Below are 17,869 nucleotides of genomic sequence, written 5' to 3' on the forward strand. Positions count from 1 at the left end.
AAGAAAAGAAATTAAAGTAAAGTTGGAGAGGCAGCGAGTTTAGGGTTCAAGGACAAGTGAGAGCCAAGCCAAGATCACGTCATTCAACCAGTTATTAGTTAAAGGTAAGCAGTCATTAGCACAGAGTGAGGCTGTTGGGAATGTCAAATATTTATTAATTCTTGCAGTGAAAAATTATAGTGTCCAATTAAATAATAATTGGTTTCTTCCACAGAATCATTTCGAAAAGTAAGAATGAGCTGCAGAAAGAAGGAAACAAACATTTAACAGGACGCGCAGAAACACATATTGTTCCCAGACATTCACACAAGAACCGGACTCCAGCTCACAGCTCTTAGATTATATATTGATCTGTCCTCTGTCCCCAGATCAGCCTGCCAGAACCTGTCAGAATAATGAAAGAAAGAGAGAAGAGAGACAGTGATGCACATTAAAGAGGAGTAAGGAAGAGACAATGGGGTGAAGGTCAGAAGAGGATGTCTGACCAACTGCCTTTACAAAAGAGACTTTGGGAAACAAATGAAAACCAATATCATGATGTTGGTCCCAAGAGCTAGAAAATCCAACAGAGCCGAGTAGAGGTCTAACAGAAAGTGTTTATTAATTACATATTCTGTCCGTTTTTCTTTGGTAGACTTGTTATTTTATCGCAGATAGGATTTCAGGCCTCGTGGGCATGAATGTGTGGAGACGTGTTCTGTTATGATCTGTACCAATTCCAGCTGCTGTAGATTCTGCTTTAAAACGCTCAGGAGACCTTCTATTGGATTTATATTTTGTCAGGTTATAGATTTCATGTTCCACTTTAAAACTCTCCTGTCAAACGATGTGAGTGAGCAAAAACGTGAACTGGAATCTCCCCTTCAGCTACTGCAGCCAGTGATTTGACACATTTGTCCATGTACGACTATGGTCCTGGACACATCGCCAACGGATCCAAACTCCATTTATTGTGGTTTGACCTGACTGAGGAAAATGCTTTGTCAGGCTTTTTTTTTTATCTTTAAAGGCAAAGTTTAATCTTTTAAAGTTCTGAGTGATGGTTTTGGTCTTGGATCCCTTCCATAGACGTGCACACAGTGACCTTCACACCATCTGAGCATCACAGCAACATTTATACTATCAGACTATCCTTAAGCCAAGTTGCTGCTTCTCAACCTCAGCTTCAGTAAACACTTAATCGTGCATAAGCAGCATTTTTAACATATGGCTGCTGCACTTTGCTGTTGGTTCTACGACGCTTAGCATTTTACCTAAACTCTCTGTAAATGAAGCCTCCGAAACTCAAGTAAGTTAGTAAATGAAGACAGAATGTACTGTATGTGACCCTAACAGAATAAACAGACCTCATCAGTCCCTCATCTTCAGTCAACACCATTCAGCTGAATCTGTAAATAATCTCTTACATCATTCCGCTTCCATCAAAACATTTTCTGAAAAGTCAAAATATTGATTAGGTAAATTTTAATAACGTGTCAGCTGCTAATATAATTAAAATCAGTATATCCAGATGCGTTAGCTCATAGGTAAGTCTATAGAGAAGACCTGAAAAAGCACAGAGGGCTTGAGGAGATGAGGAGGTCAAAGGACTCGAGGCCAATAAACAGTTGCACATACTGTAAAGTCACCCAACGTTACGTATTTCTCCTGTACCTGAATATTATTTGACCAAGAATCTAATATGAATCATAATATGGCCACTTTAAAAACAGATGCGTTTCACATCTATTGCCAGGAGAAATCCAACAGTTTGTTATTGTTGAAAGGGAAAATGAGCAGGAGGCCAGTCATTCATCATCATTCATTGTGAAATGGTCACATTTAATGGTTGAAACCTGTCATTGTATATACATCTATAAAAAAGACCCCAGGTACAGGTTACGACATTCTAAAGCTAATACATACATTATTATTATTATTAAATAATAAACTTTTTGTTCAATGTTAAAGTTACATATCATAGTTTACAAAATAGGATCAAGGAGAATTAAGCCATTATGAATGTCTGAAAAAAACTAAAATTCTATATTTGTGTTTTTATTATTTGTCCATTAAATCCAAAAAAATACAATAAAACACATCAATATTCCTTTGAGTAACATAATATTAACTGGTGATATTGGCTATTGAAGTGTAAACTGCAAAAAGACGTTTGTTCATAATGTTCGTAAAGGCAAGAATTTGGAAAGTAAACGGTTTTGTGTTATTGTATTTTACAGCAAAGAGCAGAATGGAAAACCAGCACAACTCGTATCGTATCGTCACGTATGTGTCAACAAGCGCTGTCAATAAGCTTCAATACAACGCTGAAAGGAAACCAGAGATGGACGAACAGAGAACAGTTCAGTCTCAAATCCACTTTATTTTCACAATCCGAGTCCTCGTCGCCGGTTGCTGAAAGCAGAATGTAAAGCTAGTTGTCTAAATAAGCCAGACTACCGATACTGGATTCTTCCAAGTGTTAATCCTCGTGGCTAAAACCGAGCCCCCGTCAGTTTGATTCAGTCGCTGGAGGCAAACAGATTGAAAGTCTGATTGAGCATTTCAGCGGCGTCTTTGTCAAATGGTTGTTTCACAAACAAGAGCTCCGGGTTCCTCTGATTTGTCCCACGTTTGTCTGCTACACCGTCGGAGTCGGCACAGGTCCGGTACACACACACACACACACACACACACACACACACACACACACACACACACACACACACACACACACACACACACACACACACACACACACACACTGAACTTTCTGGGGGTTTTCAACCCGTGAGGAAGGCAGGCACAGGCTTCAGGAAGCTCAATTCACTGTTTGGAAACCATTTTGTTGGGGGTGGAGCTGAGTCTTTGGCATTTATGGAGACTGCTGCGATAGACGCACAGACACACATGCTTTATAAAAGTGTGTGTGTGTTTGTGTGTGTACTGTTGCACTCTTTAGGAAGAAAAGATAGAAATCAAGACTATAAATTGATCAATAAAAAAGAAGCGCTATGAGCAGGTTTTTCCTTTTCCTTCAGCTGATTCTCAAACCGAACCAAGGAACTGGTCGACCGGGTCCCATGAAGCCAGCGGAGCAAACACAGGGCTGCTGCTGCTGCTGCTGCTGCTGATGATGATGATGATGACGCCGCTCTCCAAAGGTCCCCCCGTTCGTCCTTAGTCGCCATTAATCACATACGCTGAATCGCATTATCGTCATCCGACTTTGTGTCTGAGAAATCTTGGTGAGAAACCGAGTGATGGACAGAAATGATCAATGCACCGAATCCTTGAAACATGTGCAAAATAGAAAAAAGACCAGCCTCCTCTGCCTCTTTTTCTTCCTCCTACTTCTCGTTTCCCTTAAGAATTAAGACATTTACATCTGGAAAAAGAAGAAAGAAACACAAATAAGTGACGGAAGCTCACCTCTGTGATCACAGTAGAAGTAACAGTATTGAACTACTTTATTATTACTTATTTTAGTGCACATTTCTTTTTCACTGCAAATTACAGAACCATAATTGAAAAAGTAGGAATGACTTGATAAATGTTCACCACAGCATTTTATGTTTTTAGCTTCATCACCGATAAAGAATCCACTTTAAATAATATAACACAAAGCGCAGCTTGTGTTTTAAAGCACACTTCCATCATTCTGCTTTATTTTACACCCGGTGCTGTTAAATATAGTCAGGGTTAGAATTCACTCATTTTATAGCACTAACACATCTTACAGCATGTTTTTTCTTGCAATGCACCTTTAAAAATCAATTGTCTACTTCATATTAATCAATAATTGAAATGAGCCATGGTTAGTGTCACTGGGTGGAAGTGGTATTACAGGGTTGTTATCTGTGAAGCAATTTGCTTTGAATGTATGATCTACAGGAACAGAAATAAACGCTCTACTAAACCTTTTATTGTTGCCTGATCCGGTGTGTAGTATTATTCATTAAATACTTTCATCCATCACACAATAAAAGGATTTATATGACAATATCCTAAGTGAAAACTGTCCAATTCCTGCAGGTGCCACCACAGTCGGGACCTAATTAATTCATAATTCAAGGCAATTAATTGTCTCTGACACGGAGGCAGGACTGGTTAAAGTACAACAGCAAATTCTATTGAAGTCCGAAGCTGCCGTCAAACCACATTCAGTGAGAAATTCATCATATAACCAATAAATAAATAATAAACTTTAATAAATATTCTCATGAAATGTAATCCCTCAGCACAACAGCACGGCTGGGACAGAACAGACCAGTCTGTGGCTCAATCACACAGGAAATAAGAGGGACGAGAGCATCGTCAGCTCAATGAGTGACAGATGAATCAATTTTAAGTCTAAAGAGGCAACGATATGTGAGAAGTTGCAGCCTTATTATTGTGGCACGTAGTTTCCAGCGCTCATGAGCTTGTGAAAGCAGAGCTTCAGTACGTAACAGACGGACTGTGTCTGAGGCCAATGAACCAGGTCTGGAACTGGATTCGAGTCAGAACAAGGAAAAACACCTGTTGGGTCATGAAACGATCAGGCTCAGACTGAATCAACTCAAAGATGAGGTGTGTGTGTTCGTGTGTTGTCTCACCACATCAACAGCAGCAGCATTCCCAACAGCAAGGGTGAGAAGACCGTGAGGAGCCTGGCAGCTCGGCCCACGGGAGGCTCGCCCTTCTGCGGCGCTTTGGACGACGGAATGGGGGAAGTCCTGGTCTCTGCACAACAAGCCACAAACTGAATTAGCCGTGACACAACGCAACACCCAGAAACCCCCATAAATACTAACGGTCTCTGAAGAGCGGGAAGAATCAAACCAAGGAAAATACAGTGCAGAGTGGAATCAATGCTAATCTGCACGCACAATCAATACAGGACTTGTCAAGGCAGTTATGAAGTGAACTGGACAGAAAAAATCTCATTCATACTGAGGCCGCAGGGGATCGGGGACAGAGACGGAGGAAAACAGGTAGATAATATACGATGGCGGAAAGAAGAGGGTGGATGGATTAAAACGCCACTGAGGAAGTGAACTGCAGGACTTAATGCTGCCGAGACACGTTCATATGTTCCCTCACACTAATAGGCTGCAGATTGTGAATTCATCTGCTTAAACCATTTTCAGAGCTTCGTTTTATGACTTTACAAACACAAAACGCGTAGTTAATGTTAAAGCGGAGCTGCTGCAGCGGCTGCAGGCAGTAAGTCACTCACACTGTTTGCTGCTTCGTCCAGAACCCACGGAGAAAATATGATTTCCCTCCCGTTCCAATTAATGACTGTTGTGAGGTGAGGAGCCGGGAACGGGCCGACATTAGAAGGAGGCAACCAGGTGTGAAATAGCCAGAGAGAAAACTAGGCGTCGCTTAACATTTCCAGCAGCTCGCGATGCGACATCCTCTGGAGTGGCCCAATAATGTGATGGTAATGATGTTCTGATGTAATGAGCTAACAGAGGAGAGGATGAACAAACAGCAGTTACCAAGAAACTCCAACAGGAACCTTAAGATGCCTCAGCGTTGACTTTAATATTTAAAGATGTTGGCTGGTGCTTATTACTAGAGAATCCCTGAAACTGTTTATAAATAGTTCTGATTCATGTTGTTTGTAGAGGCGCTACTGGTTTCACCTGTTTGGTGCCAGACAGTGTCTAGTTCCCGTCTCGCAGAACTGGGAACTTACACCTCAGGCGGCTGCGAAACTAAACAAGCTTCAAACGATCCCGTGCTTCACTTCCTGGATGCGGTTGCTAAGCGACGGGCCAAACCTACACGTCACCTGGCCGTCACTAAGCGACCCCTGTGATATGAAATGAAATGCGACGAGGCGCACACTCGAGTTCAAGTAGCCTCCACTCGGAGTTGTATTGACATGGAGGTCTGCTAACGCCGGCGCAGGAAGGAAGGGCGGCAGAAAGGAGGCGAGGAAGCTGAGAGAGCGATACAGAGGAAATGGAACAAGTGTTGGAGTGTGTTTAGACTCTGAGACACACAATCAAGTCACAAGAAGCCTGTTTATTTCCTGCTCAGCTGAGCAGGGAACAAAAGTCTGGCTGAACAACCTGTGGTCACTGCTCCAGTTTGGGATTTTTTCTGATTTCAGTAAGTCATTTCCACTGGGAAGGATCAGAATCTGTTGATTTCCATGTATATAACTGATAATATTTATGTCCTTTAAATGTATCTTTGAAATCTGTTAAATAAAGATAAACATGTGCACATTTCCATTCATTTCCCTCCAAAAACAGTCATGAAAGGTCAAGATTACTAAATAAATCAGGATCCATGGGAACGGTGCTTTATTCCCCACTGGTTCAGGATGAATTTGTGCCTATGGCATTTCATCATTTGAGATGATGATAAAGTGAGGATGACATGTAACAAGGGTTCCTGTCTGGCCCGGAACAAACGATGCTGTGCTAGCGTGCACCCTGCCACCTCCACCGCGTTATTTATTTAGAAACCTTCCTTCTCGCTGGCGAAAAGACACACAAGCGTTGTAATTGTAGTGACACAGCTTCAGCTTCGCACTCTAACATCACTAACATTTAACAAAGCAGTTGTAGCTGCACACACTCTGAAACTACACGGAGGCAATCAGTCATCCAGAAAGCTGTAAACAGCTGTAAAGGAGCGGGCACAGGCCCAGAAAACCACACAGGTACAAAGGCTGCGAAAGGTAGGAGCGAGTTCCAACGATCGATAGACAGCGACGCGAGAAACGGTGGGAAAGAGACGCGAAACTGAACCATGGAGGGAAGATGGAAGGGAAGCAGAGAGGTGGCAGCTGGACGGAGAACGGGCATGAGGAGAATCCCAATAACCTGTTCTTCCTGCGAGAACGGGAGGAATACGCTGTGCGTGTGTGTGTGTGTGTGTGTGTGTGTGTGTGTGTGTGTGTGTGTGTGTGTTTCTGGCCATCACTCTGGTGATTATCAGCATGTAGTGCTGGTCACGGCCAACAGGAGGCACTGTTGCCCTGTAAAACGGCTGGACAACAGACAAAAGGAGGCAGACTCATTGGCAGAAAGGTTTCAAACTGGGAGGTTGTCTTGTAACGCATGCTGATGATGCACGCTCGCAGTGTAAATAGGTTTGACTCCAGCTGGCTGCGAAGCGCGTGCTGTTTTATCACTGCATCCACAACATTTAAAACTAAGATGCAGCGTATAGCTGTTACAGCTTTGCATGGAGCGCCCGTGAAGCCTGAGAGGTTAAATCCAGGGCAGAACGACTCTGCTGATGAAGCTCGCATCGATTCCTTTTCGCGGTGACTACTTGTTTTATGACTTGTGGGTTGTAGTCGTGGTGCTGTACAGGCCACGTCGGCCCTGGAGGCGGGTTTGTAAAGACGTGACATGAAACTCAGGCAAACACTTCACGGCCAACAGTTGGATCTTCTATAATACAAAATAGCAGAGCATGAAGACGGGAGGAGCCGCACGCGAGGCCTCAGCGTCCGCTGTGGTGAGGAGCAGGAGCGAGTGTGGAGTGGACTCCAACACGGAGACCAGCGGAGAAGCGTTCACACGCGTGACGCGTGGGGGCGTGGCGCGTGGGGGGCGTGACGCGTGGGGGCGTGACGCGTGACGCGTGGGGGGGCGTGACGCGTGGGGGCGTGACGCGTGGGGGCGTGACGCGTGGGGGGGCGTGACGCGTGGGGGCGTGACGCGTGGGGGCGTGACGTGTGGGGGCGTGGCGCGTGGGGGGCGTGACGCGTGGGCGGGGCGTGGCGCGTGGGGGCGTGGCGCGTGGGGGCGTGGCCAGTCCACTGTGACCGTGACCGCTGCAGGTCACGGGTGCAGATGTGCTGCAGGCTGCGATGAACGCATGAACATCCCAAGGTGAGTTAAATGTGAGGATGGTCTTAAAACTACGCCAAACAGCAGCCATTCTAAAACTAATACAGACTGAAACATGTTCAGCCTTTATTTATGCAACACGTGTGCAGTAGTTTGATATTCTACCCAGACAGGAGGAACTGTGTTCGCCCTGTTGTTCAGGGATCATCAGATTTCGATTTGACAAGCGAGCCATCCGTGCTCTCCAGCACATGCTAAGAGGTGCCAAGCGCATCAATCCCAGAGCTGCAGTTTGCTGTGTGTGTGTGTGTGTGTGTGTGTGTGTGTGTGTGTGTGTGTGTGTGTGTGTGTGTGTGTGCGAGTTTACGTGTTTGTGCGTGTGTATATGTGTGTGAGTCTTCGCGTGTGTGTGTATGTGTGCGTGTGTATATGTGTGTGAGTCTTCGCGTGTGTGTGTATGTGTGCGTGTGTGTGTGAGATGAGTGGAAGCAGAATGATCCATGATGCGCTTCGCATGAAAAGATCATTCCCCGCTCGTTAAAACGCTCACGTGTGAACTGGGATGTATGCGCGTTGTTAAACTGTAAGTCAGCCAATTTGAAGTTGAAGGGGAGACGTGAGCGGTGTTTAAACGGCGGCACAGTTTCTCCCCGAGGCAGCGGCAGCGCTCAGGTTGATGTGTGCTGATTTGTCTGGAGGCTGCTGGATCTTAGAGCTTAAGCTGTGATAACAGTTCAAGGCTATCAAACGCTTATAGTGTACTCAATTTAATGATAAAGAAAGTTATTAACCAAATTTAATTTCATACCTAACTGGTTCAGGACATTTACTGTGTGACGGCCACGGGCACAAAGAACAATGGTAAAACATTACTGGAATACGATATTATCTTTATAATGATTTCTTCAGCTGATTAAAATAAGACGATAAAACTAAACAGCATCTTCCAAACGCTCGCAACGTTTGCAGAGGTAGAAGTCAGTCGTGCTCAGTCTCAGCCTTTATGTCGATGCGTCTCTATTGATATTCCTTTGAACTTTGGGGAGAATTAATGAGAGCACCTCAACTCCAGACGATGGAGTTGGTCGGATCCTCGTCAGAGCTTTTCTCAGCTTTGGAACGCGGCCCTGGGACGGGACCGGGTCAGAACCTTTCTCAGTTTCATTTCACTTCTCCAGCTTTGGAACGCGGCCCTGGGACGGGACCGGGTCAGAACGTACCGGGGACCAGGTCCACTTCGGTCGTGGGCGTGCTGGGCACAGGGTTCACGATCCAGGGCGTGGCGTGGACGGCGACGCTCCAGTCGCTCCACGTTCCGATCTCGGTGTCCTTGGCGGCCACCTGCAGAACCCACGGACAGAACGCGGTCAGTGGGTTGGAGGCGCCGCGATAGACGCACCTGTGTGACCTGGTCCCACCTGGATGATGTACTCCTTCCCAGCGTAGGCATCGGTGATGGTGTGGGAGACGCTGTCAGAGAGCTCCACCTGAACAGGAAACAGAGGCCAGAGGTCAGTTCACATCAGGGTCACAGCTCTACTGTAGTTGTATATTTTTGTAACCTTAAACAGATTCCTGAATCGTTTCTTTGCCTTTGGGCAGAAGAAATGTTTCAAAATCATAAATTATCAAAGAAAAGGTCTTAAGTGAACATAGGGTCTGCATGTCCCACCCTTCTACCCATAAATCACAGGAGGCTCAGTCGTCAGGGTTTTATGGTGGGCAGGTTCAGCTGTGCCCTGTTTGTTGACTGTTCGTTTTTTTGCCGTCTACCTTCGGTCATTTTGTGCACACGTCTGTTGCTTTATCTTCACGGTTCTGCATTTCACCGCTGAATTGATTGAACCCGGATGCCCCGCAGCCTCCACACTGCTCACATACCGACAGTCAGACATGCATGCAGAATACCAGCGGCATAATTGATGATTACACCAGAAAGCTTTGGCATCAATGCCACATAATTTTATAACACAATATAATGCATGCCAACATTTGAAAGCCTTTTGTGCACACTTTAATTTGCAGAGCCCAACAGAATGAACTAAATGTTTGAGTCAGCCGAGGACGGCATGAGAGAATGATTTGCTGCTTCCCTGTAATTTATGGTTAGACTGTGTGTGTGTGTGTGTGTGTGTGTGTGTGTGTGTGTGTGTGTGTGTGTGTGTGTGTGTGTGTGTGTGTGTGTGTGTGTGTGACAGAAGGAGGTTAGAGCCTTTTCTGCTACTGAAGTTGTTATGTTGCCTTTTGAAATCCACCACTGAAACAACACACAACAGGGGATTCAGAGTATAGACAACTGATACAATTATTAACGGACAACATTCTCTAGAGTGACAGACGGATTGCTTTTAATTCAGTTTACCTACAGCACAAGGTTATGGACCCTATACGAAGCAGAGAGACTCACAGTTGGAGTGATGGATGTGCACATGTCACATCCTCGTCTATCGTTGGATTGGAGGCTCTGCCAAACAAACCGCGTCCTCGCTGTGACTTCTAATCTCTGCTTCACGTCGCATCCTCTCGGTTACGACGCCTTCTCTGTTGTTAGCGCTGCTTTGATCTTCACAGACTGCCTCTATCTGCTCTAATTGTTTGTCATGTTCCAAGTGAGTGCTAAATGCATGTGTGAGCAATATAGCACGTGTGTGTGTGTGTATGTGTGTGTGTGTGTGTGTGTGTGTGTGTGTGTGTGTAAACAGTGGTGTGTGCACTCTGTGTAGAGAAAATAATCTTCCACTGTTTATATGTAGTCCAGCCAGTGTATCCGACCATAGCTTCCATCAGCATTCCTTCCAGACGTGTGTGTGTGTGTGTGTGTGTGTGTGTGTGTGTGTGTGTGTGTGTGTGTGTGTGTGCTCGTACTTGATAAGAGTGCAAAAAAAAGACAGCACATGTACAACAGTCTGGGAAAATCTGCCTCTCTACTTTTGTGTTTCTTCCTGCCCTCACGTGTTTACACTCATGTCAGAACATGTCTGTTGCGCTGTTGTTTGCGTTTCCAAGGCAGAACTGGAACCGGTACTTGTGTGCGTGCGTGAGTCCGACGCTGAGCACGGACCCGCGTGCGTGTGTGTGAACTGGATGGATGTGTGTGTGCAGAGGAGGACGTGGAGTAAACAGCTTGCAGATAAACATTTCCACAGAGATGGATGTGTTGCTGCGTTGCCAAGTGGCTAAACAGGGAGCAGTGAGAGCAGCACTTAATATCACGTAGAAGAGTTGGGGGTGGAGGGGGGCACCGGGAACGAAGGAGGGGACAGACAGATAGAGGGAAGAGATGCTTTTTGGAGAGGATGTTGCAACTGCTGCCAAAAAACACTGTCCCATCACTCACACTGCGAGACCAAGCCTGTGTTTTATAGCACGAGTGGTGATGTGATGTACTGAAGATTTACTTGTTGGGCGTGTGTGTGTGTGTGTGTGTGTGTGTGTGTGTGTGTGTGTGTGTGTGTGTGTGTGAGGAGGTTAGATTGTATTTCTATGTACATTTCATATGTATCTATAAACCTGATATATTGCAAATGGAGATGTTTGGAGTTGTACAGAAAATAACATCTGTAGCAATCACACGTATAAGCCACTTACCAACACACACACACACACACACACACACACACACACACACACACACACACACACACACACACACACACACACACACACACACACACACACACACACACACACAGCACCCAAATATTTACCGTGCTGTAATCATCAGTCTCATTGGCCCCGTCTAAATAAACTGCTCTCACGAAGCCAAAGATGTAATATGATAATGATAATAATAATAATAAAAGTCGACCTAAATGGATCCACCTCTAAATTGCCTATTTTGAAAGTGATTATCACTAAATGTCTTCACTCTGGAGAAATGTCCTCATTTGATGTATAAACACCATATGCTCCGCGTAAACAGATGATGGAGACATGGACACGCTGACGCAGCCTGGCCTTCAGTCCGGCTACAGCTCATCTCTACAGATGCAGGAGAACAACAAGCAAACAAACCACTCCAGGAGGAACCTGTGGAACCCAGACGAGGCCACAGAGACGCAGGCTGTGGAACAAACATTTGACTTGGCCCAACTTTCAGACACCACTATCTAATTTGCAAGTTTAACTAACTGGCTCTCATGCAGCAATTACGTCAAAGAGATTAGAGAAAAGCTTCCAGCTGCCCCAAACACTACGTGAAATTAATCTCTACTCCACGCGGACCTCCCTCGCCCCGCTCTGCTGCGCTGCACAGGTGGTCCCTCTATGAGTGTACAGTACCAACAAACAGGATTTAAACCCTGTTCGTAGAATGCCTGGACTGCAGCATGTCATAACTCAGAGTGTGAAGACGAAGGAACAAGGAGGAAAATGAGACGATCCCCGTCTCTCTCTCTCTCTCTCTCTCTCTCTCTCTCTCTCGCTCCCGCTCTCTCTCTCTCACAAACACACTCCTTGAGAGTTGAGGGGCAGGAGGAGTGAATGGAGCATTCCTCAGGGATCAGACGAGGAACTGTGAGAAAAGGGGAAACCCTTCACTTTCCACACACCACTTTTTACTAATTTCACATGACATTTTTAAGTCCACCCCTCAGCTCACACTGCTTCTTCACTACACAGAAACTTCCAACACGGCCTCGTTTTATCTCCCGATGCCAGAAGGAAACAAAAGAGGCTGATGACCACTGTACTGGATACAGTAAGTGGATGAAGGAGCGAACCTGTGCCGTGGTCAGAGGTGGAAAGGACACAGGCAGACTCACAACAGACTGAGATAAAGCAAGTGAAGGGGCTGTGCACAGAGACAGGGCGATAAATGCAACAGAAAAGCAGGAAGCGCCTTAAAAAGCAAGGAGGAAAACGTGAAGCGGAGAGGGAGACGCGGGGAGAGTCGGCGTCGGTGGTCAGATCTAATCCAGTGAGCATGTCTGTTGTCCTGGAAAGGAAACCCAATTATATGGCACTTCCAATGGCCCAATGGCGCTGTGTGTGTGTGTGTGTGTGTGTGTGTGTGTGTGTGTGTGTGTGTGTGTGTGTGTGTGTGTGTGTGTGCGCATGCACTGAGAAGGTTGGTCTCATTAGGTTGACTGACAGCTCCCATTTTTCCACCACACTCTCCTCCCATTTGTGAACACACACACACACACACACACACACACACACACACACACACACACACACACACACACACACACACACACACACACACACACACACACACACACGCTGGAGAAAGCGCTGGGTCCAGCAGTAATTTGTCAGACAGTATTTCTCTCTTTGAAGCCCCAATCTCCATAGCAGCAATTACTGTAAAAGGAAGCTAAACCCCCCAGCCAATCGAAAATCCCTGAACTAGACCTCGCACCCTTAAAAAGCATGCGGCGGTTTGAACAACGCGGAGCTGAAGGTGGCTCTGAATTAACTCCAGTTTATCCCGTCATGCTGCCATGTCAGACATGTCAAACAGGAGGACGTCACGGGGTTCAATGTTTAAATCCAGCCCCTCACTGCTTCCTTCTGTAGAAAAGGCTGTTGTCAAGTTAAGCATTGTTAAAAAAAAGAATAATTATGTAGCATGAATCCTGACGCTCGTAGGATTTTACATCTGCGCTCAAGTTAAGGCGAATGTTGGAAACTGTCACGAACAGCACGAAACGCAAACAAAAGCAGGTTGGAAACCAAAAAGCCCAACAGAAGCAGAAGGTACAGTGAAATGCTGGCAGCTTCTTTAGTGGAATGACAGAAGGCCTCAAACTGAATCATTAGTCCCTCACTCAAAGAAGCAGATAACAATGATTTCACTGCCCAGAGCTGCGCTGTGATAAAAGCTGAACCTGACACAACGTGATGGCTGATGAAGCTGCTGTGCCCGACGTGACCGCTCCCCACGGACGGCCTCACTCAGCACAAGTAGTTTCTACAAGGAAGTGGAAAACGTCATGTGATCAACGACTAGTGCGCTTTGATTTTGTCTTAAAGATAAAGTGTCTGTTGCTACGTTCGTGTTTTTATAAGGATCTGCCATGTCTGTCAATGAAAAACAAGTTTTCCTTTGTGTGCGTGACAGCCAGAGGTTTGACATGGTGATACAGAAATCAATGGAGGCAGATGAGAGGGCAGCGGCCACATTCATTCATTCACCCCCTTCACAGATCCAGCAAACATATGAATGATCCCATCTAAACTCTAGATATACACATACAGTACAGCACAGTCAACACATACTGTACAAGACAGTCAACACATACATAGATCTGTAGCAACTGGGTCCTGGTGATCCTGCCTTCAGTCTCTTTATAGTTTAAATGACCAGTGTCTGTGGTGAATTTAAATGTAATTTACAGTAGAACTAAGTGATGACGCCTGTCTGTAGTGACAGCACCAGACTTAAACCACTGGACACAGGAGGAGCTACTTCTGCAGCATCTCTGAGGACACCGGCTTCTGTGAGGACACCTTCTCTGAGGACACCTTCTCTGAGGACACCGGCTTCTGTGAGGACACCTTCTCTGAGGACACCTTCTCTGAGGACACCGGCTCCTGGACCCCCATCTGCTCGTTGCTAGTTCCACCACTCCTCCACTTTCAGAGGAGCGGTCAGAGACCCTCTGACACAGAAGCGTCCTGTGTCCCATTCCCAGCTTGTGTTTTCTTCAGATGAGGCCTCGTGAGCTGTCAGATAAAGGCCGACTTTTTAAAGCTCCCTCTGGTCTGAAATGCATTTTAATTATTATCCTCTTCAAATACTGTAATAATTTTCACAATATAAGAAAGCTTTTACTGTAAGTGCCTTAATAGTTTCACTATTAACTATTACATACAGTGTTTATTAGTGGTAAAATATAATTATTGCTCATATATGCACAGCAGGTGACGGGTCCTGGCTTGAGTGGAGATTACAAAATGTATTTTCTTCCACATTTTGCTATTAGAGCGTAAAACTATGGATTATGTAATGACAGCACTTCAGTTTGCAGTAGTAGTAGTGTTATTTGACTTTTTTATATTCCACCATATATGCCGGGTAGAAACATATTTTCTTTGATTTATCAATCAGTGAACATTTAATTGTGCAAAATGCAACAACTTTGAAAACTTTAACAACAAGGGAACATATGAAATATGAACACATTTGAAACTGAAATATCAAGGCTTTGAATATATGATATATGTGTGTGAGTTCGAGAGAAACAGATAACTAGTGTGTGTGTGTGTGTGTGTGTGTGTGTGTGTGTGTGTGCGTGTGTGTGTGTGTGTGCGCGCGCATGTGTGTGTGTGTGTGCGTGTGTGTGTGTTCTCTTGTGATAAATAGTCTGTCGGTTGCAGTGTCCTTTAGATAGGATGTTTTCCACAAACAAGGTCTCAACATTTATCATTTGCACCCATAGATACAAATGGGTGGCTTGAGGGATGGATGGGTAGATTGCTGCCGTAATGCATGGATGGAAGGTGGATGAATAAATGGGTGATGTCAGAACCACGTATTACTGACAGACAGACATGTGCTAGAAATGTGGAATGAAGGGGGAAGAATAGGAGAAATCAACCAAAGAGAAGTAACACTGGGTTTGAACGACTCAGATGATGTAATCACTACTTTAGTCACTGTGGCCAGAAGCCGGAAGGGAACCCAGAACTCAGAACCCAGAGCCTAGAACCCAGAACCCAGAGCCTAGAACCCAGAGCCCAGAACCCAGAGCCCAGAGCCTAGAACCCAGAACCCAGAGCCTAGAACCCAGCCCACCTGGCCTCAGAGAACATCCCTCCTACGTAAATGTGACAGTCACAAGAGGAGCTCTCCATTCACACTTCATATGCTCTAGGGCTAGTGTGCATACTGTATGCACACTCTATTCTCACCCTCCGCGGGTGGTCTCATCCACTTTCCAAGCTCGGGTCCTCTACCAGAGGCCAGGGAGCTTGAGGGTTCTGCGCAGTATCTTTGCTGTTCCTAGGACTGCATTTTTCTGGACTGAGATTTCGGATGTTATTCCAGGGATCTGTCGTAGCCACTCCTCCAGTTTGGGGGTCACAGCCCCTAGTGCTCCGATCACCACAGGCACCACTGTGGCCTTCACCTTCCAAGCCTTCTCCAGTTCTTCTCTGAGCCCTTGGTATTTCTCTAGTTTCTCATGTTCCTTTTTCCTGATGTTGCCATCGCTTGGTATTGCCACATCCACCACTACGGCTTTCCTCTGCTCTTTATCCACCACCACAATGTCTGGTTGGTTCGCCATTACCATTCTGTCAGTCTGGATCTGGAAGTCCCACAGGATCTTGGCTCGCTCGTTCTCTACCACCTTGGGAGGTGTTTCCCACTTTGACCTTGGGGTTTCCAGTCCATACTCTGCACAGATGTTCCTGTATACTATGCCAGCCACTTGGTTATGGCGTTCCATGTATGCTTTCCCTGCCAGCATCTTACACCCTGCAGTTATGTGCTGGACCGTCTCAGGGGCCTCTTTGCACAGTCTACACCTTGGGTCTTGTCTGGTGTGGTAGATCTGGGCCTCTATGGCTCTGGTGCTCAGGGCCTGTTCCTGTGCAGCCAGGATGAGTGCCTCTGTGCTGTCCTTCAGCCCAGCCCTTTCAAGCCATTGGTAGGATTTGTTGAGATCAGCCACTTCAGTTATGTTCCGGTGGTACATCCCATGCAAGGGCTTGTCCTCCCATGATGGTCCCTCTTCCAGCATCTCATCCTCTGTTCTCCACTGCCTGAGACATTCACTCAGCACGTCATCTGTCGGGGCCTTATCCTTGATGTACTTATGGATCTTGGATGTTTCATCCTGGATAGTGGCTCTCACGCTCACTAGTCCTCGGCCTCCTTCCTTGCGGCTAGCGTACAGTCTCAGGGTGCTGGATTTGGGGTGGAACCCTCCATGCATGGTGAGGAGCTTTCGTGTCTTAACATCTGTGGTCTGTATCTCTTCCTTTGGCCACCTTATTATTCCTGCAGGGTATCTGATCACTGGCAGAGCGTAGCTGTTTATTGCCCGGGATTTGTTCTTGCCATTGAGCTGGCTTCTTAGGACTTGCCTTACTCGTTGGAGGTATTTGGCTGTTGCCGCATTCCTTGTTGCCTGTTCAAGGTTGCCGTTTGCCTGTAGTATTCCAAGGTACTTGTAATTGTCCTCAATGTCTGCTATTGTTCCTTCTGGGAGTGAGACCCCTTCTGTGTGGATTACCTTGCCTCTCTTTGTCACCATCCTCCCACATTTCTCGAGTCCGAATGACATCCCGATGTCCGAGCTGTAGATCCTGGTGGTGTGGATCAGCGAGTCGATGTCTCGCTCACTCTTGGCGTACAGCTTGATGTCATCCATGTAGAGGAGGTGACTTATGGTGGCCCCGTTCCGGAGTCGGTATCCGTAGCCAGTCTTGTTTATTATTTGGCTGAGGGGGTTCAGACCTATGCAGAACAGCAGTGGGGACAGTGCATCTCCTTGGTATATGCCACATTTGATGGATACTTGGGCAAGTGGCTTCCCATTGGCTATAATGGGCAATAAACAGCTACGCTCTGCCAGTGATCAGATACCCTGCAGGAATAATAAGGTGGCCAAAGGAAGAGATACAGACCACAGATGTTAAGACACGAAAGCTCCTCACCATGCATGGAGGGTTCCACCCCAAATCCAGCACCCTGAGACTGTACGCTAGCCGCAAGGAAGGAGGCCGAGGACTAGTGAGCGTGAGAGCCACTATCCAGGATGAAACATCCAAGATCCATAAGTACATTAAGGATAAGGCCCCGACAGATGACGTGCTGAGTGAATGTCTCAGGCAGTGGAGAACAGAGGATGAGATGCTGGAAGAGGGACCATCATGGGAGGACAAGCCCTTGCACGGGATGTACCAACGGAACATAACTGAAGTGGCTGATCTCAACAAATCCTACCAATGGCTTGAAAGGGCTGGGCTGAAGGACAGCACAGAGGCACTCATCCTGGCCGCACAGGAGCAGGCCCTGAGCACCAGAGCCATAGAGGTCCAGATCTACCACACCAGACAAGACCCAAGGTGTAGACTGTGCAAAGAGGCCCCAGAGACGGTCCAGCACATAACTGCAGGGTGTAAGA

General features: G+C 46.2%; 1 protein-coding gene and 1 long non-coding RNA gene across 8 annotated transcripts in view; one reads left to right on the forward strand and one right to left on the reverse strand.

The window, feature by feature from the left end:
- Positions 1-1,794: 1,794 nt before the first annotated feature.
- The window catches only part of cntfr (ciliary neurotrophic factor receptor), a 153,964-nt gene continuing 137,889 nt past the window's right edge, over positions 1,795-17,869 (reverse strand). For all 7 annotated transcript variants that reach the window (XM_055513173.1, XM_029168111.3, XM_029168114.3 and 4 more), the window contains 4 exons: positions 9,206-9,274; positions 9,008-9,128; positions 4,578-4,704; positions 1,795-3,367 (listed from right to left, as the gene is read on the reverse strand). In XM_055513173.1, coding sequence (XP_055369148.1) covers position 3,367; positions 4,578-4,704; positions 9,008-9,128; positions 9,206-9,274 — 318 coding nt within the window. In that variant the 3' untranslated portion in view covers positions 1,795-3,366. The remainder of the gene's footprint in view (positions 3,368-4,577; positions 4,705-9,007; positions 9,129-9,205; positions 9,275-17,869) is intronic.
- The window catches only part of LOC129604906 (uncharacterized), a 36,637-nt gene continuing 26,483 nt past the window's right edge, over positions 7,716-17,869 (forward strand). The window contains exons 1-2 of the long non-coding RNA XR_008696231.1: positions 7,716-7,829; positions 8,966-9,298. This is a non-coding gene — a long non-coding RNA (uncharacterized LOC129604906). The remainder of the gene's footprint in view (positions 7,830-8,965; positions 9,299-17,869) is intronic.

This window comes from Betta splendens, chromosome 12, assembly GCF_900634795.4.
Source record: "Betta splendens chromosome 12, fBetSpl5.4, whole genome shotgun sequence".
NCBI classification, from domain to species: Eukaryota; Metazoa; Chordata; class Actinopteri; order Anabantiformes; family Osphronemidae; genus Betta; species Betta splendens.